Raw genomic sequence first — 21842 nt, 5'->3', positions numbered from 1 at the left:
AAAGGATATACTTCATAATGCACGAGACACTAAGTGCCCAATATATCAAAGAATAAAAAATAGCATACAATTAAAAACAGATTATGGAGAGGAACCATAAACAAATACGGATATTACAATGCAACACACAAAGAAGCATCTCGGCTGCTTCTCTTCTTAGTAAACAACTGTACAAATACGACTTAGTGCTTATGCAGGAACCGTATTGCAAGGATAAGACTCCAACATGTTTACCAACTTTCTGCCCAATAATTCAGGGCACTAGTAATTACCCGTGGGCAGTCACTTTAACGCCCAATACTGATTTGCCTGTACTGCATCATACAAAATTAAGCAATGATTGGACTATTGTGATCGAATTATCAATTAATAATGAAAGACTTATCATCATTAATGTCTATTTTCCTGGAGATATGGATGATAACTACCTCATGGAAAACCTTCAGAACATCGTAAACAACTTTCAGAATGTTAATATCATTATTGCGGGTGACCTGAATGCTCACTCCCCTGCCTGGGGGGGAGAACGCCTATGTGACAGGGGAAGAAGGTTTGAAGAGTTCCTCAATGAAAATCACTATCTGATATTAAATAATCCTTTCTCCCCCCCGACTTTCTGCTCGGCAAGGGGAGAGTCGTGGATCGACGTTGCTGTATGCAACTCAGGATATTATACAAAAATCGAAAATTGGAGGGTTATAACAGAAGACTCATTAAGTGATCATGCGCACATTGCTTATGAAATTATCAACAACAGAACTGAACAGATTATATGGGAACCAAGGCCAAAATATATCATACACAAAACAAACTGGTCACAACTAAAAACCTACCTTCAAAACAATCTGCCAAGCGTTTGTGATGACAATCATGAAACAGCAAGAAATAAAATTGAAACCGCTGTTGAAGTGATTAACAGGGCATGTGAGATCTTTGTTCCAAAGAAAACTACAAACAGACGCAGTGTTCCATAGTGGTCAGCTAAACTCAGTGAACTCAGACACAAAACTAGAAAATTGAGAAGAATATACCAGAGATGTCAAGATATTAATGGTAGAAGACAATACAGAGAAGAATACCTGGCATGTCAAAAAATATATAAAAAAACCATAAGGGAAGAAAAAACACGTAGCTGGCAGGAGTTCTGCTCAAGAGCTTCGATTAACCCCTGGGGGTACATAACCAAGATGTGTTGTGGAAAACTGCGCAAGACAAAAATCCTTACTGACACCCAGGATAATACACAAGCACCCTCAATGATAGAAGCAATGATGTCCCAGTTAAACAGCTATTGTCCAGATGATGAACCATCCCTAGATACTGACTGGCAAATACAGATACGTTCTGATTTTAACCAACTTAACAACACTGAAAACACACCAACATTTACTGATGAAGAAATCAACTGGGCATTCACTTCTTTAGGAAGGCGCAAGGCGCCAGGCTTAGATAACATAACAGCCGAACTAGCATTAGAACTATGGAAATTAATCCCTGCCTACTTTAAAAATTTATATAACAACTGCCTTTATTTTTCTACCTTTCCAAAAGCCTGGAAAATAGCAAGAGTAATACCTGTGCCTAAACCAGGATCGACATTAGACAGTAGACCTATATCACTACTACCAATATTAGGGAAAGTCCTCGAAAAACTCTTAGCAGGAAGATTAACTTGGCACATCGAACATAATAGACTCCTAAATATTGCTCAACACGGGTTCAGGCAACAAAAGTCTGCGGAAGATGCCATCGATAAAACGGTTTTCTACATTCAGGAACTCCTGGAGAATAACAAATACGTCCTAGGGGTCAGCCTTGACATCTCAAAGGCATTTGACAGTGCCTGGTGGCCCCTAGTGACACACCAACTAAGAAAATTCAATTGCCCTAAAAACATACTAAGCCTCATTATCGACTATTTCCGTGATCGTAAAGCCTTACTTCAATATGGCATACATACTGTTGAAAAGAAAATAACAAGGGGCTGTCCGCAGGGATCGGTTTGCGGTCCCCTGCTATGGAATGTTATGTTTGACAGCTTTCTTAGCAATGATTTTGGACAAACATACTGTATAGCATATGCCGATGATGTATTTATGCTAGTAGGAGGAAGATCTAGGGCTGAATTAGAGGCAAAAGGAAATGGTTTACTGCAAGAGATATATAATTGGGGTGACAGGCACAAATTAAAATTCAACACCAACAAAACAAAAGCAATTGTTTTCAACAAACCGAGAAAAGCCAATCTTTACGCAAGACCTCCGCATCTGAAGATGAACGGGACAACAATTAAGGTTGAGAAATCGTTAAGATACTTAGGAGTCATATTAGATTTTAGGCTGGCATGGGACAGTCATATCACTCACATTACTGAACGTACTGGCCTGATTTGCCAGATCTTCTCCCAAGTCGCCAAACAGAAATGGGGTCTAACCTCGAAATCATTGTCAATAATTTATGATGGCATATATATACCAACAATAACATATGCTTGTGGTACCTGGGGATGGGCCATTTCCAAGGTCCACCCCAGGAGAAAAATGATCTCGTCCCAAAGACGCATTCTACTATTGATTTCAAAAGCATATAGAACTACAAGCAATGTGTGCTTGCAAGTAATAACTAGAAAACCGCCGATTGACCTTATAATTGACGAAAAGAAAAAATTATTTAGACTTAAAAGAGGAGAAAATATCAAAATTGGAACCAGAGACATAAATTACCATGATGTCGAATGGCCATCATCATTTAGCTGCACTATCTCATCGGAGAATTCCATACTAAGCCAAGATAATACCATAACAGAAGATACCATACTTATATATACAGATGGTTCCAATCATAATAACAAAGTGGGATGCAGCTACGTTATATATAAAAACGGTAATGAAACAAACTACTGTAAATTTCGTTTGCTTAACGAATGTACGATCTTTCAAGCCGAAATGTGGGCTATAAAAATGGCCATTGAATATACTAACAGCAACTTCAATAATAACAAGATAAACATCTATACGGATTCGTTCTCATCGGTTCAAACCATTAAAAACAGAAATCTACACCCAATTGCCGAAAAAATAAGAGAGCTGATATACTTATCGACAAACAAATACAATATTGAATGGGTAAGAGCCCATCAGGGCGAAATCGGCAATGAGAGAGCTGACTTCCTGGCGAAGGAAGCTGCAGCGGAAGACACCCTACCAATAGCATACAATAAAATTAGTAAAAGAATAATTTGCAATATTTTAAGAATAGAAACCATCCATCAATGGCAGGAAAGGTGGAACCAACACAGCGAACATATTACTTATAAATTCATCACAAACTTGAAAGAATTTAATAATAATAAGTGGTATAGCCCTACCCATTACATTTCGCAGTTTCTTACAAACCATGGCAAGTTCGCCACTTATCTAGAAAGATTCAATCATTGCAACTCAAAGATCTGCCCTACTTGCAAAATGGAAGAGGATGGATCGTTACATTATCTTTTCCGTTGCCCAACTTTTGAAAGGGAGCGACTCGAACTTCGAATGGCGACACAGGATCAAGGAATAGCTTGGCCTTGCAAGCCGTCCGAGATTTGGTCCTCTAAGAACACCTATATGGCCTTTGAAAGACTCTGCAAACAAGTCAACTATATAAATAACAGTCAGAACTTCAACTAGTGCATTTATTCTCAACATCTTCTGTTGCCTTTCATTGATTATTTCTACATTATTGTAATTTTCACATTCATCTCTTGACACCATACAATACTATGGTTCTATCCCTGATAAGAAATTAGGCTTTCTTGTAAACTTTATTCTCATGTTAATTTTTATTTTTACTGTCCACTTTATCATTTGTTAAATATCTTTTAATGTTTTAAACAATATTTTGATATTACAAGTAAATATTAATTCTGTATTATACTTCCTGATAATGCCATTAGCGGAATCAGGTTATGTACTAAGTTTTGTACCTAAATAAATAAAAAAATAAAAAATAAAATAACTCAAGATTTCCTTTATCGAGTGATATCCTTCCACGACAAAGCAAATACGCGGACTGAGACTGATGAACAGAAGTGAATAAAACATGGCGCTGCAAACTAATGTAACGTCGTATGGTGAGTTTTTGTTAGTATCGTGGAGCAAAAATATGTTCGAATTTCATGTCGTATCCTGAAAATTTTGTATGCTGGGGCATTCGTATCCTGAGGTACCACTGTATATATGAAGCATACAGTATAGTACTAGTATACTTTGCTTTTTTGGTTAATTTTTTTATTTTTTGATCAATAAAGAGAGAAAATTTTCTCTACTTTTCATTGTCAACAAAAACAGTCATTGTCAATAAAAGCACAGATCAGTCACTAAAAACAATTATGCAAAAAATAGACCTTCAACATTTAAAAAAATGCAGTTAAAATTTGAAATTATAAGCAATCCCTTTAAATAATCAAATCACATTTCTGTTTTGATAATCTTCTGTAATTGACTTATGAAAAGTTCACAGTGACAGTCTCATATGTGTTACTCTGCTTTCTTACATATCAATCTCATACAGGATTCTTCAAAGACTTTGATTGAAAATCTTCCTGTCAACTGGAACATCTCTGTTCTAGACACTTTCTTTGCTATGGGTTTGATTTTATATTTAATTTTTAAATTGTTAATATATTACATATAGCATTTATGCTTTATTGTGAATTGTTTTACAGCAACCTGTTGTTATTTTATAAGCTGTTGTAACATTATTGTTATACTTTGTAATGGTAAGTTCTAATTATACTTTGTAGTACATATACTCAGCATGTAAAACATCTGTAATACTTTTCTTGTAAAAAGACTTGCTAACTTCTGTGCGTCAACCAATTGTTGTTAGTACATAGTATTATCCATGTTATTACTATCTATGTTTGTAAATCAACAAATGTACTTAATTATCAAGAATTGTCATGTAAAATCAAAACATATAACTGCAATTTTATAACAATACTGTACTGTTATTTTATGTCTGTAATACTAACTAACAAATATATTGTATTATAATACCTGATTATGCATTTGTGACATCAGGTCACGTAACCTTGTTAATTAATAAATTTAAATGAATGAATGAATGAATCTTCTGTAATTATCTTGACTCAAGCAGAGAAATTGGCATATTTCTTGTTTCTTAGATTGCCTTGATTTCCAGCGATCAATATTCAGAAACAGTGATCCGCAAGTTTCTTGAAATTCCTGTTGCCATCCTTCCACATCATTGTTGGTGCGTTGTTGGCCATCCAAAGTGCACTAGTACACATTCCAAAGTTGAATTGGGAAAGTTGGAATTTGACGTCTGCAGAGTAATCTTTGTTCAATATAAGTATCTTCGAAGTAATTTGCAATAAGCGTTGCCTCTTCAAAAAATTCTTTGCTTTCAACTAACTCGTCAAATGCATTGCTGACATTGCCTTCTGGAATGAATGTCAAGGCCAGAATTATCCTAATCCACTGCTCAAACTCATGATCAGTTTTATGGACACAAACCAGGTTGCAGATGCTTCAATTCCTAAAGAAGTTTGACATAAGCAGTTCGCATCTTATTTGGCAGAAGAGCATACATAACTGGAATAACAGCACTGTATTTGACCATGTGTATTGTATAAACTTGTTCAAAAAGCACTGGTGCAATGCTAAATGTTCCATCAGCAAACCATTCTCTACTTTGAGCCAGCATTATGTAGATTGCTGCTAGTCAAAAAATTACCATCCTTCCTGGAAGCAATTCTTGTTCTGAATCATACAGCAGAAATTGTTTGGCTTCACCATCAATCATAATTTGTTGGTAGCTTTCAGGAATCTCCATTTTTTGACATTTCTTAGAAGTGCTGGTGCTCCTTGTTCTTGCCTTGCTCAACAAATGAGTTTCTTCATGGAATCCTTTTTCAGTTAAAGTGGAGCAACATCTACATGCACCTTTGCAACAACATTTCCAATAATTTATTGTGGCCTTTCATGAGTCGTGGTGGAACGTTCTTTTACCTCATTGATCAACTAAACCAACTGAATAGCTTTAGGCTTAGCAGCTTATGCAGCATGATTGTTCTGTAACAACCTTAATGACTTTGCCATCCATCCAAACTTCACCTTTGCAGCTTGATCTCTTTTCACAGATCCAGATTGTATGCTCTTCATTTTTGGTTTTCTTAGGGTAAGAATAAATATGATTTTCATGCATGAGCTTTTGCTTATTTCTTTTTGACAATGCTTTCAGCCATTACTTAATCAAATCAAATCCCTGATCAGAAAGACACCAAATTTTTCACTAGAAATGAACTAGTCGTTCTTAAAAAATGATAAAATTGCCAGTGAACCAGTTGTGATTGAAACATAAAATCCAAAAAAGCAATTCTACACCTAACAGGTATACAAATACCATATTTCTGTAAGTTCTGACATCATCACAATGACGTCGGGTAGATGTCAGTTGTGGACAAAATGGTTAGAGACAAAAGAGCCGGGGACAAAATGTCTGCAAACCCTATGAACCAGTTTCTTGTAGTAGAAGATAGATCAAAGTAAAGACTGAGTAATAAGGACATCTTTAGTTAGGAAATCATTGATAAATTTATTGTACTTCTCTACTGTTCCTATTAGCACTATTGTAATAAAAATGCATATCAGTAAGCCCAACTCTGCTAAATTGTTCCTTAATAAAATGCTAGCAACACAGTTCATATCTGCATACTTAATAACAATTCTTAAAATTAACAAGAAAAAGATAACTAGGAACTTATGGTCACTAAAAGTTTGACTTCTCAGCAGAACACCAGAGCTGCAAAAGCAGCATACTTTTGGTTAATTTTGATTCTCTTATCTCATATACTAATAAACAGGGAATCAATTGTCTTAAGATCAAAACTGTTTACAATTACTTCCTCTATCACTCTTCTAAGTTTGTCTACATAATTTTTGAGCATCCTGTATAATAATATTTACTTCTTTATGTAAGTAAATTTTTTTTATATTTGTCATTATATTATAGATGTTAATTAATTATGAATATTAAAATCTAAATTAATAGCTAAGTTACAATAATTATAACTCCTGAAAATTATAGTTTCAAGCCCACCATATTTTTTTTCCTATTGTGTTGTTAAGAACACAGCAAATAAAATAGTTTAATTAAATATACTTCTGTTTTTTTCTGATTTATTACTAAATATAACCCATTAACAAGCTATTAAAACCAAAATATATTCTTAACTTTTGTAATTCCTTCATTTTAATACTAATATAAAATTATAGCCCCCCAAATTAATAATAAAATATTTATTAATTCAAACATTTTCTACATTTACACAATCATCATCCTAAACAAAATACAATTAAAACAAAGTCCATAGATGACTGATCACTCTTATGAATTTGTTTGTTGGATAGATTATATATTAGTTAAACAAATACATATCAATATTTGACAATATACAAAGTTTAGCATTCTTAGGAATTGTTCAAATAATCAATTAACAATAGTACTAACTAACCATTACAAAATTCATAAATCATTAAAACCTTTGTATATTATCATGATTATGTTAGGCCTATTGTTATGATTTATATTATTCATTACACAAAACAAAAAGTATCCTTCTTCCAGAAGTCAAACATTCTGTTTACTAAATACTTTCATCTTAAAAGTTCCAATGTTCAACAAGCTATATATAAAAAAAAAAAAAAAAAAAATACATACTCTGATAATTAATTATAATGTTGAAGACATTGGATTTTCAAAAGTATTTAATAATCAAAATATGTTTGACTTCTAGAAGGCTATTTCTTGTTTTATTTTAGCATTTTATATTTTATTCTTATTCAATATTACAATCCAAAAGAGAATATATATACAGTAGAACTGTGATTATGAGGTTTAACATTTTCTGAGGCAAACCTGTAAGTAAAAACACTGCTTTCTTATACTTTAATTCATAAAAGAAAGTTTAAAATGGTATTACAAAATTATTTGCATCTGTCACCTTTTATCATTTAACTTTACTGTAAGACAAACCAGTCATATTAAAATGTAACCATAATAATACACATTATTATTCTTAAAACTATTTTATCAATGCATATATTAGTTGTATAACAAACAATTTAAACATTGTTGTTTTTATATATTATTAAATTCACTAAAATGTAAAAAACAGGCTTAAGATGATATACTATGTAAATATTTTTTACAGTGGAACCTTGCTTAACAAGCATAATTCATTCCAGAATCTTACTCATAATGCAAAACACTCGTTAAGCAAAATAATTTTTTCCATATAAATTAATGTAAAATACAATAATGCGTTCCATGAAAAAAAAAAAAAAAATACTCAAATATTTTATGTATAACATTTATTCAAAGAAAATTATACAATATATATTGTTTAGGAGCATGAATCATCATCATCTTTTCTTATAGCATGGAACGAACCGACCTGGAATGCAAATTCAATATGCAGGAAAAAAAAATATATTGAAATTTAATTTGGAATTGGTCATTAAATTTAATACAAGATAGCAGCATAACAGCCTACCTCTAGTCAAATTAATCAATTTCTAATATTTATAGCCTTTACATAGCCCAAGAATTTGGCATATCATTTGGTGTATTTATTATATAACAGGCTATGGTTGTTGATGTTTATATGTATTATGTCTGAACACAAGTTTGGAAAAATGTGTGATCACAAGTGACACTTAAGATAATAACGTACAACTACACACCGGAGTTTACTAAATACTACGTACCTCCGAAACCTTTAACCAATGTGAATAAATTTAACTTTACTAACATTTTCAGACCCCTCCTGGGTCCTTCTTCAGGTAGAAACGAATGGTTAGTTTGATGATTTTTACCTGAAGAACGACCCTGGAGGGGTCTGAAAACGTTAGTAAAGTTAAATTAGTTCACATCGGTTAAAGGTTTCGGAGGTACGTAGTATTTAGACACTTAAGATGCTAGTAAAACAGGTGCTAAAGACAGACTGATGTACATGGGTAGGCTGAAAAGTAATGCACACATGCTTGTAGAACACGAACAAAAACAAATAGCAGGATCGGGCAAAAAGTATATTAAAGTACAATTCTTAAGCTTCAAAATCATATATTTATTTTTCAACATAGTCACCGTTAAGGCTAACACATTGCTCCCAACGTGTAACAAGTTTTTTCATTCCGTCACTGAAAAATTATTCCAACTTTTCTTGAATCCAGGACTTGACAGCTGCCTTCACCTTATTGTCCGAGGTGTAATGATCACCCTTGAGGTCTCTTGAGTAGAGGAAAAAAAAAATAAAAATCACAAGGCGCAAGATCGGGGGAATAAGGAGGGTATGGAATCGATTCAAACTTCAGGTTTTGCAGACCCTCTCCAGTTGCACGCGAGGTGTATGGACAAGTGTTCTCATGTTGCAAGATTATTGGTGCCAGGCTGCCTCTAACACGACAAACTCAATGTCGGAGGTGTTTTAGAGTCTGTATGTACTGAGAAGAATTAAACCTTACAATGAGGAGCAACAGTAATTGTCTGTGGCAGTGATCAGACGTCCACTGCGTGTTTCATCAACAGTTATAGGTTTTCCAGGCTCGCAACCATGAAATTTTATTATCCATCGATTTACAGTAGACCTATCAACAACATCATCATCATAAACAGCCTTTAAACGATGATGAATCTCAGTAGGAGTCACTTTTTCAGCAGTTAAAAGTTCAATAACAGCACGCAGTTTAACTTGTGTTGACATAGCACTAGAACACGTCTCCATATTTCCATTTTTTAAAATATACTGAATGAATGCAACAACTTCAAACTGCACATGTGCATAGAGGGGGAATGTTACTTCCATATGTCACCTGGCATGCTTCTGAAAATCATTTCGTCCACGCTCTACAAGCATGTGTGCATTACTTTTCAGCCTACCCTCGTAACATGCGCACAATCTGGGACTTCCCATCATCTTGTCACTCATTATGCAAAACGTTGCTCATTAAGTGAGTCATTTTTTTACAATTTGTCTTGCTCATTATGTGAATTATTTGTTATGAGAGGTGCTCATTAAGTGAGGTTCCACTGTACTTGTAATTTTTAATCAAAATTAGCCATCTATTTTATCCAAGTTTTCAGTTATCTGAGGTAGCATCAGCCCACATTACCTTGGATAATCAGGGTTCTACTGCATATATAATGCTACAATTTAAATTATGAATTTTTTTTATTTTGACTGTCGTTTTATGTATCAAATTTGAGATATTTATGGCTTTATATTTCATATTAAAAAAATGATATAATACATTACTTGTTGGAATTTGAAAGAGATTAATTTAGTATGATGAAAGGATGGAGTACTTCCTATTATTCTAAATTACTCACTACAAGAGATGTGAGAATATAAATTAATAAAGGTTCAAGTTTTTTTAAGTTTGTACATCTGTCATACTGAGCAATTTGGAATAATAGGAAGTGTTCTATCCCCTCTATTCATCAAATGTAATAATAGTTGTTGGTCAACTACTGGTCACCAATCTAATTTAATTATAAGTACTAAAGCAAATAATAAATAAATAAATAAAAAAAACATTAACTGAAATTGTTAATACAGTAGAACCTCGAAAACTCGTCCCTCGATAACTTAGCACTCCGGATAACTGGTCCACACCTTGGCAGGGCGAAAAAATCCTTAGTTAATTACAGTCGACCCCCGTATAAGATCATTGATTATTCCGTTTTATATGAATTCCATGTTGTACGAGTCACTTAGATTTTACAAATACGTGTACCGGGCTGTGAACGGCTCACGTATTTGTAAAATTTAAGTGACTTGTACAACATGGAATTCATATAAAACGGAATAATCAATGATCTTATACGGGGGTCGACTGTAATTTTCATTATAGACAGCTTTATAAAAGTATAAAAGCTCTCATAAAGTATTTTTCTGAGGTCTGTCTTATCAGGTAAATTACTGTACACAGTGTATTCATTAATTTTCATTTTCATGTAGTGGCTCTATGCCTTCATAAAGGACGTACTTTTCCTTTGTTTAAGGGTATTTGGGCAGTTTATTCTCTGTTATATTCTGTACAAGTAAATACTGTACAAGTACAGTACAGTATTTTCTGAGGAAATACTCGTACTTATTTTTTTTAACCCCATTCCCGATAACTCGGCATTTTCACAAACTCGGCCACCCTTCGGTCCACATTAGGTCGAGTTTTCGAGGTTCTACTGTATTTTTTTTTCAGAAATTCACAAATACATAATGAAGTATTACTTACGAATAAAATCAAGAACAAAATGATGGGTACTTACTTGTTTCTTATCTTGGCTAACAGATCGACCTTTTGTACCCTGTTGAATAGTAACCTGAATTGAATTTTTTGTATTTTCTTTGTCATTTTCTTCTTTTTTCCCTTCATCTTCAGGTTTTTTTTCTTCTTTATCATCATTTTTACCCTCTTCTGATTGTTTAGATGCTTCTTCTTCTTGTGATTCATTCTTCTCTACATTTTCTTCTTGTTGTTCTTTTTCATTCTCTTTCTCTTTATCTTTATCCTCTTCAACTTCTTGATCATCATCACCTTCTTGTTCTTCATCAACTTCATCTCCATCTTCATATTCCTAAAATTAATATAATAATATATTGAAAAAGTGCATCATCACCTTAAAAACAGAATGATTACAGTTGTTCAATAAACTATGCTTCCTTTAAATCCAAAATTAAATCATTAAATTGCTATTTATTAAAATTACTAATAATATTCTTTGTAAACTCCTAGGCAAAGTTTTGGCAATATTTGGCACTTAAAAAATATTCCAAACATTGATCAATCATAATATTAATATATTATGTTTACGTTCATTTGTAAGAATCTCAAAAACTTGCACAGAAAATTATTTATGCAGATTTTAACATATCAAATATTTAAATAACTGTTAATTTTGTAAACAAATAAATGATTTTATAAAATCAGAAATTAAAAAAAATTTAAGACAAATGCATTGTTTCAATATTTATGTTTTACTTCAAAGAATTTTTAAAAACTGACATTTTAACATTAGTATTCAAAATATATGCTATAACGTATTTTAAAACAATATTTATTAACAAACAGAATATTGAAATTAGATAAATTATATTATATATATTGATCCAGAAATATATATGCACTCATTTTTCAAATTTTAATTCTTAATAGCTTCTAAAACTTTTCGTATCTTCCACTTAAAACCCTGCCTATATACAAAAGTTCTAGCAATCTGAGAATAGTCTACTCATGTATCCATATCCATCACAGGCTAGACATACAGATTATGAATATTTCTTTATATTTTATTCAGAAGAAAAGGGAATCAACTTTTATAAGTTGATTCTTCCTATAAACAATGATTAGTTTTAAAATCATGTTTATTTTATTTAAAAAATAATTCTTTCACTTACATATTCTGAAAAATCATCTGTTGGCTCAGCTGGATTATATAATTCACATTCGACAGAATCAGTTCCTTTATCTTCTTCACCTTCTTCTCTGTTTCTTTGATTATCTGATTTGCTCCTCCTCCTAGGTGTTGAAGTATTCCTTCCCTGACGACCATAATTATTTCTCCCCATTTTATTATTTCTGCTTCGTTTTCTTATACGATTTCGCTGAACTACACTGACATCATAATTCTGACGCTTATTACGAGAGTTCCCCATAAGACTTCGATGCATTGGACGTTTTCTTTGATTTCTAAAATTATTCTGAAATAAAAAAATTAACAAATTTACAGATATATTTTATAAACAATAATTTTTAGCAATCTTTAAGAGAAAAAAGTGAACGTTTAGTTTGATTCTTCTTAAACTACAGTTTATAAATTTCATTGATTTAGGAATTTATCAGTTCCATGAATATTAGCCTATACCATTATAGTACAAACAACAGTAATAGGAAAATAAACAATTTAAATGCACAATTTCAGACTAACTATATTAATTAATTAAAAAAGCACATGTTTTATCTGTACTTATAATGCCCACTAATTTTATGCAGTTTTTTCAGTTAAAACAAACATTAACACAAAATTTATTCTTTATAACATGTTTAAATATAAAAAGCATATTTTTTCTTACCTGACGATTTCCTCTGTCCTTCATGTTGCGAGACATGTTTCCCATTCCATAATTCATATTCATTCCCATTGGACCCATTCCGCTTGCAAAACCACCACCATATCCTTGATTTCTTCCAAAATTATTCATCATATTTTGGGCCATGGCAAACTGATTATCCATTGAACCCATTCCCATAGGTCCACCACCGCCTCCACCAAATCCAAAACCAGATCCACCCATTCCACCACTCATTTGATTCATTCCAAAAGGGGGACCACCTTGCTGCCACGGACTTCCTGTGAATTGCTTCCTATAGGGCATTTTTGATATTTTTCTGTAAAAAAAAATTAAATTATTAGCCTAAAAAATTATTGACTGTTAAGAATCAAAATTGTGTATTTTAGTAATTTAAAACATCTAATTACCAAGTTCAGGGAACCAAAATTATTTTTTTATTAAGTAACATTTTAAGCCATTCTTGGCAACTTAACCTTGCAACAAATACAACATATATTTTAAGATCTAATATAATCAGTAACTGGACAGAACCAAACTATGAAAATAAATTGCTTAGCATTCAGTATATATTTTTCAATAAAACTTTTTTTTGGCTAACTTAACTATCATCAAGTCCCAAATACAAAATGTATTAATACCTGATATTCAATAACTTGATCGTTTAATTCGTATTTGAAGCTGACGATGGCAAAGTTAGCCAAAAATGTTTATTGGTTTGAAAAATACATATTGGACATAAATTAATTTAAAAATTAAATCTTTAATGTCTTTGTTCCAGTTGAAAAATTAGAACAAAAGTATGAATCAACTTTAAATTTAAAGTTTTACATCTCTTAACCAACTTATAGTGGGTTGTGATCAACTTTCTCCTGAGTCAAAACAATTTATGATTTACCATGTTTTCATTCTCTTACAAAGTTTATTACTCTATTCTTATAAAATTGTGTTAAAAAATAATTACACAGCTGAGTCTGCTTAAGAGAGCATTCTTAGGATTGCTGCATCATGCTCTCATCCTAAGTAACAAGAAAACCAAGTGGTCATTAATGATATTTGATGCTCTCCCCTTTTTCATGTTTTAGGAGCTCTATGCAGCATAAAACATACTTTGAAATGTTAAAATCCATTATTACATAATTTTAGTGTAATTTATATATTGGTTTCCATTCTTCTATCATTTATTTTATTGTTCTACCAAATAATCAGTAAATACAGTATATTTACAGTCACATTACTTTTACTTCTCAAAAATACAGTATTAGCTTGGCTGAACTAAAAAATATGAACAGCTTTGCTCCAAAATTTTTAAATGCTCTCTAATGATATGTATAGCATTAAAAATATAAATGAATAAATAAGTATAGTAGTACCACCTTACAGAAAAATCCTGTGACCTTCAAAATCATTTTTCTAATAACTTCTTGCCCTGTTCTCTCAAGATGATATACTGCACATGTGACCTGGGCTGTTCTTATATATTTTATGATATCTTTTTAATACGTAATTACTATGTCCATTTAATAGAAAACTGACCAATGAAAGGTTTCATCAAATCTCAATAAATATTATAGTGTAGAGAGCCCTGTTGCTAGGTTCCCTTACAGTTATGTACAGTGGGTGATCGGTTAACAAACAATCTATTCCAAGACTTTGCTATCCGAATTGTTCATTAACCGATTATCGATTTACATAGATTTTTATGGAAATTTGATTAATTTGTTCTGGAGACTCCAAAAAATAAAAAATATCCTTGATTTCTTCTTACTTGCAGTCAAGTCTGGGCTATAAGGAGGATGTTCAAAACTTCCCACTTAAACTGTTGAAGCAAGTTCTTCATCAACACAGCAGCATGCAGACTTGCATTATCCCGAAGAAGCACAATTTCTCTGGATAACAATCCCTGCAATTTGTTTTGAATGGTGCAACGTAGTCACTGAAGGGTCTGACAATAGGCCACTGCATTTATGGTCTTCCCTCTAGGCATGCAGTCAAAGAGTAGGATGCCCTTTTGATCCCAAAACACTGTAGCCATAACTTTTTCGTGCTCAGAATTTGTTTGGTTTTTTTTTATCTTGTTGGGGATCCGGAAAGATGCCATTCCATTGACTGGTACTTTGTTTCTGGAGTTTTATGTGAAATCCAGGTCTCATCACCAGTAACAATGTGGTTCAAAAAGTCTTTTGCCATGCTTGTTGTACCGAGTGAGAAAAGTCAGTGCAGCTCCCATCTGGTTTTGTTTGTGTTCATCTGTCAAGAGCTGAGGAACCCATCTGGCGCACACTTTTCTGAAGCCCAAATCACCACTAACAATGCCATGAAGAACTGTTCTTGAAATTTCAGGAAAGAATGAACTGAGTCCATCTATAGTGAAATGTCTATCCTGTTGAATTTTTTTCTCAATCCTTGATTTAAGTTCGTCAGTCACAACTGAAGGTCAGCCTGAGCATTCTTCGTCATGAATATTCGTTTGCCCGCCATTAAACATGATGAACCATTTTCGAACTGAATCTTCATTCATCACATTACCATAAACCTCAGTTATCTGTCTATAAATTTTGATAGGGCAGATGTATTTTGCATTCAAAAAGTGTATTACACTACGAACCTCACACTTATTTAATTTTGTCACACATTCAAAGTTACACTATAAACAGTAAACAATTGTTGCAGCTAGCTGTTAACATCAGACTGGCGCAAAAAAATGGGAATGTCCGTGATGCGGTGGTGGTGGGAGAACTGCGCGGCTCATCAGATCAAAACGTTCTTTTCTTTAAAAATGACCCTCGTACTTGCTTTACAAAGAATATAGATGTGTTTATGCTATTTTTACTGTGTACGTAAGTATATGTGCAATAATCAGCTTAATCTGTGGAATCTGATAGATTTTAAGGCAGGGGTGTCCAACTCGCAGCCCGCATGCGGCCCAAGGCAAGTTCCAATGCGGCCCAATAAACGTGTAACACAAATGTTTTAATTTTTTATTATTTATTTATTTCAATGGCATAAACTCAAAAAAGTTTCACAAAGCCATAAACCTTTATTCATATTTTATTTTTGAGTGGAAAGAAAATATTTTCAAATACTGTACTTGGAGATGTGTGAATGCGGAAGGATTACTAAATAAAGCTGGAGTTGTGACTCAAAGGATTATAGACCCAAATTTGGAAAAAGGAGGGAAAGATGAGAAAGGACAAAAGATGTAGTAGTGAGAAAGGTTAAATAGATCTTCTGTTCAGCAAATATGGACCCGTAATTTTTCAACCTTTTATACTTCTTTATCTTTTGTCCTTTGTCTCTTTATCCCGCACTTGGGTCTATAATCCTTTGATTCACAACTCCAGCTTTATTTAGTATTTCTTCCAACGTTGCAAGATTTGGCTACATTGGGCCAAATGTGGCTACTTTTTTTTGTTTGACGTAAAAAATATCATTTGGCGCTTTGGCTACTTTTTCGGCTACATATTATTTATAATTATATTAATTGAATAAAAATGCACTTTAAAATGGTGTTTCGTCGCTTTTTATTAATTAGAGACCCAAATAAAACAAATATTTGTGTTTTTCAAATAAATTTTCTTTAGTCTCTTTTATAATAAATGAATTTATCTATTTCTAAGTAAAAATTGAAGGTGTCTGTAGAAGTAATTTTTTAAAATATCCTTTTTCGTGATAAAGATTTAATACTTATTATTATAATATAGACATGTTAATCCTTAAATATACTTGTATATTTGGCCTCAAGTATATATTATATATACTTGTGGCCCAAAACTCCTTGACTTCTTCCAATGCAGCCCAGAGAAACAAAAAGGTTGGACACCCCTGTTTTAAGGCATTACTCTTAGCTTGCCAATTCACAGGTTCAAAAACTGTGTTACATATTTTTTAGCTTTTTTTTTGGGTTTGATCTTCTGACCCAAAGGCAAAAGAAAATATATAACTCTAACATGTAATACAGTGGACACTTGCAAAATTTAAACATGTACTTTATATGAAGAAAAACACAACTCGGCACATTTTACTAACAAACTATAATATAGTATAACCTCCAAAAAGAGGACACTATCGGGACAGAAGTTTGTCCGCTATTCAGAGGTACATGCCAGTGGCCATATTGTATTTTAACCTGGTCATTATAAAGTGAAGAATACGATGGATTACAAAAGCATCAAGAATGTGAAAATATAAAAAAGTATATGTAGAATATATACTGTAAAAAAATTTATATACAGTATATTATTTATCTTTTCAGCTGTAAAAATCACATTTTAATTGAATACTAAATAGAAAACAATTGTATAGGATATTTTAATTAAATGGAACATAAAAATTACAACTAAACGTAAACATTGATTAAATATTAATTCATCAAAAATGATCTGAGTAGAAGTAACAAAAAAAAAATAAAATATTGGGTTGATGCAAAAGTTCGTCCCGTTTTTTTTTAAAAGAATCAAAGAAAAATTTTATTTACTAAAACTTACATTTAATCAATATAGTATGTGCCATTCTGTTCGATGACCTTTCTCCATCTTTCCGGTAGCTGCATAATCCCGTGCTCATAGAATTTCTGAGATTTCTGGCTAAAAAACTGATCCAAGTGATTTTTCAAGTCTTCCAAGGAAGTAAAGTTTTTACCATCTAAGCTGTTTTGAAGTGATCTAAATAAATGGTAGTCAGAGGGTGCAAGGTCAGGAGAGTATGGTGGATGGACCAAAACATCCCAATCAAGTTGTAAAAGTTTTTGTCGGGTGGCCAAAGACACGTGTGGTCTAGCGTTGTCTTGATGGAACACAATGCCCTTTCTGTTGGCTAATTCAGGTCGCTTCTGGTCAATTGCTCGCTTTAATTCACTTAGTTGTGAACAGTATTTCTCTGAATTAATGGTCTGATTTTCAGGTAACAGCTCATAATAAATGATTCCCCTCCAGTCCCACCAAATGCATAGCATAACCTTCTTTGGATGTAAACTGGCTTTTGCGCTGGTTGAAGGGGCATCTCCGTGCTTACACCATGATCTTTTACGCTTAACATTATTGTACACAATCCATTTTTCATCACCTGTAATGATTCGCTTTAAAAATGGGTCAATTTCATTGCGCTTCAATAGAGAATCGCAAGCAGAAATTCGGTCTATCAAATTTTTTTCTGTTAACTCGTGCGGCACCCATACATCGGCCTTGCTTACCATTCCAAGTTGATGTAATCGCCTTGACACTGTTGACTGATTGATTCCAAGAATTTCTCCAATCTCTCGAGTTGTTTTGTGTCGATCACTTTCAATTAGTGCCAATATTTTGTCGTCATCAGCCTCGGCTGGTCGTCCAGAACGTGGTGCATCGCTAAGGTTAAAATTGCTTTCACGAAACTTTCTAAACCACTTACGGCACGTGGAATCATCAATGGCTCCCTCACCATACACAGAACATATCTTTTTTTGTGTCTGCGAAGCATTCTTGCCTTTTCGGAAATAAAAAAGCATAATATGTCGAAAATGCTCCTTATTTTCTGCCATTTGTAATGCTTAACAAAATTTTAAAAACACAACTAAGTAAGACAACTTTATTCTCAAATACTAGCTGAGATCCCTTCTGTCAAACAACGTCGAAATTTTACACATGTGAAAGAAATAACACTTCAGTGTTGCGCTTTTAGACAGTTGGTGTTAAAAACGGGAAGAACTTTTGCATCAACCCAATAAAACTGTTATTATGAACAGAAGGATTTAGGAGATGAGAGTTTGAATGTCAAGTTACAAAGGTGATTTGCTAGCCACTTCAAGGGATAAAAAATGTATTTGGTATTCTTGCATTTATAATGCCATTTATGATCTAAGCAACTAATAAAAACCAATATGGTGATTTGTCTGCTTTATAGTTATTGAGTAGAAGTAATTTTTCATACATTTTTGCATTTTTCAATAATGATTTATTAAAAATTACTTTAGCCACCACAAAGGTATTAAGATCATAAATTACGTCATAAATTCAAGAAATTCAAATATCTTCCTACAATTTAAAGTGTTTGGCAAATCGCCTTTGTAACACAATCTTTAAATTTTCACCAAATAAACACTGTAGTCTTAACCTTAAAACTATTTCTTTTTCATTACTACTGTACTAAGATTCTTGTCAAATAAATAAATAACTAAGGAAAAGTTTACTTAACCAGATTAGTCTTCTTTAACAGATAATGAATATTGTTCCGCATTTTACAACCTACCCTTCTCCCCTATTCCTATTTTTAGCCAGTCTTTATTCAACACCTACAGTCAAAGTTTTTCCTTTGAAAGAGTATTTGAACTGTATATCTGCTTTACGTAATAAATTAAACAAAAATGCTAATACAAATTCAAATTTAAAAAGTACAGTTGTTCTTAAAAAAGCAGGATGTCCAAGGTTTCAGTAAAGAAAACTTCAGACCCTAGTGCTTACAAAAAAAGTCTTCAGACACGATAAGAAAAATATTTTTTCAATAGATGTAAATTCTGCTAATCATGTTATTCCTGTAATTTACTTATTTTCATTAGTAATTATATATCATAATCATATCATATATTACAAAAAAAAATCAATCAAATTTAATTATATAATGCTTAGAATCCAAAATTATTTTCTTTAATGTAAAAATGTCTTAAATGCAAAGTATTGTTATATAATTAAATTAATTTATCAAATTTTAATTATTAATACTAAAAATTTACAATTGCAATCATATAATAAAATTATTAGAAAAATAGATACTCTACATCTACTTTCTCATTAAATTTTGATAGAAAGGAATTAAAGCTTATGCAATCTCCTGAAAAAATAACCAAGGTCATAGACTGGTAGTAGTTAAATTGATCAAATCTTTTAGGATGTTCCACAATTGAGAAATTTAAACATTAATTTGTTACTTTATTTTATTAGTATTTTAAAATTTTACAATTTGGAGTAATTTATAAGATACTTTTATATGAAAAAGTATTTGATCTAATTATTGCAAGCTAACTTCTCAAAAAAGAAAAAAATTAAACACAGCAACAATTCCTAGTAATGAATACATTGTTTCACTGAATAAATGTTAAGACACAGCTTCATTATAGCAAAATTATTTTAAAAAATATATCCAAATATTTTTGGGTCTGTAGACCCATCTTTAAAGGATTACAATCTGAAAATAAAACATCTCAATGCCTACATTATCTAGTTATAAAGTATATTTTCTTATTTATAAAAGTTATATTAACTATTATTACAATATTAGAGAAACCAAGTCTCTATTACTATCAGTGAAATTCCTATAGTTGTAAATACAGTGATACCTTGGTTTTCATTGATAATCCGTCTGAAAACAATTGGTTAAATCCAAAACCGACAAAAACCTAGGCAATCATTTCCATGCAAATCAATATAAATCCAATTAATTCATTCCAGACACTCCAAAATACATATCAAAAACACATTTTATAGAGAATAAATATTGTGTTTAATACTAAAAACAATAAGAAATTAATAAAAATGAATATAAAATACTAACGTAAAGAATAAATGAACATTTAACGTGGTATTCAAAGGGCTGCTGGCTCTGTAAACTTTTTTTGGTCCCATGATTGAGCTAAAAGATTATGAAAGCAACAGAATTATGTGGCTAGATGCACGGGGTAATGATCAAACAACAAAAAACAATGCCACGCCAAGCAGGAAAATGCACGGATCACCCTTTGTTTTCGCAATATTAGCAGTGAGGTAACGTGATCCGAGGCAATTGACAATAACTGAAGTCAATGAAAACCAAGGTATTACCGTACATATTTCATTTATTATTTCCCATAAATCCATCTATATGTCAGTAATTATGAAAGTGGTCTGTCATATATTTTTCTGTTGGAAATATGACTTTGCAAAAATAAAACAAAAATACTTACTCTTACAAAATAGTTTTTCTTTTGTGTAAATGTAAAATTTTATCAATAGTTTGTGAAATAAATTCAAACTTTTCCTACTTTTGACTTAGACCACTTTGATAATAATCTGAATCTGTATATATCTGAAATAAAATAATTTTAATAATATTCTTGTTTAGTGAAATCACCATTTTTATATTTGAAGGATGAGAAATTGGGTCCTGTATCACCTCCTGTGTCTCTGTTTTATTATATATAATTCAAATTTAACTTAAGTTAATCAAGATAGATTTAATATATGCAAATTTTATATTATAAAGATATAATCCAATGACTTTTTGGTTACTAAAGGGTCAAGTTATCATTCTTTAACGCTGTCTTATCAATAAATGCCGTGAATTTATTGTATTTATGAAAGAAAGCATCCATATAATGAACTAAAGGTACTACAATTAATATATAATGACTCATTTCGTTTCATTGATTTTTAAAGAAATTTCCTTCTTAATAAATATAAAGAACATATCTATCAATACGTACCAATTTATATGTTATAAATACTTCAAACGGCCGAAATAATCGAATTTAAAGTATATTTTAATATAACCTATACAAGAAAACAGTATATTTTTACGACCCACACAACGTGAATTTGACGACTAAAAATGGTCGCCTTTTTCATAATCTCGATACCGCGTCTTTTATTAAATAAACCAATCGCATTTAATTTCACATTAATTTTTGAATAAACAACCAAAGAGATGTCAGAAAACAAAATTTTTCTATTCTCGAACTCAAATCGAAGATAGATAA

General features: G+C 31.9%; 2 protein-coding genes across 2 annotated transcripts in view; both read right to left on the bottom strand.

Moving 5' to 3' along the window:
• LOC111633882 (DNA ligase 1-like) overlaps nt 1-21791 on the bottom strand; it is an 88623-nt gene extending 66832 nt beyond the window's left edge. Inside the window, exons 1-5 of the mRNA XM_023378524.1 lie at nt 21570-21791; nt 13142-13457; nt 12467-12769; nt 11304-11646; nt 5743-5951 (exon numbers count right to left, since the gene is read on the bottom strand). Of these exons, the coding sequence (XP_023234292.1) occupies nt 5743-5951; nt 11304-11646; nt 12467-12769; nt 13142-13444 (1158 nt within the window). The 5' untranslated portion in view covers nt 13445-13457; nt 21570-21791. The remainder of the gene's footprint in view (nt 1-5742; nt 5952-11303; nt 11647-12466; nt 12770-13141; nt 13458-21569) is intronic.
• On the bottom strand, nt 17568-18853 carry LOC111633884 (histone-lysine N-methyltransferase SETMAR-like). Its single transcript, XM_023378527.1, has one exon. The coding sequence runs from the start codon at nt 18654-18656 to the stop codon at nt 17628-17630; it is 1029 nt and encodes a 342-aa protein (XP_023234295.1). The 5' UTR covers nt 18657-18853; the 3' UTR covers nt 17568-17627.
• Nucleotides 21792-21842: the final 51 nt, after the last annotated feature.

The sequence above is a fragment of the Centruroides sculpturatus genome, unplaced genomic scaffold (genome assembly GCF_000671375.1).
Source record: "Centruroides sculpturatus isolate CEXI.00-Female unplaced genomic scaffold, Cexi_2.0 scaffold800, whole genome shotgun sequence".
Taxonomy (NCBI): Eukaryota; Metazoa; Arthropoda; class Arachnida; order Scorpiones; family Buthidae; genus Centruroides; species Centruroides sculpturatus.
The sequence above is the reverse complement of the archived record's forward strand: the minus strand, read 5'-3'. Positions and strand labels throughout refer to the sequence as shown.

Coding starts and splice junctions, on each gene's coding strand:
- LOC111633884 (XM_023378527.1), bottom strand. CDS start 18,656: ATGGCAGAAAATAAGGAGCATTTTCGACATATTATGCTTTTTTATTTC.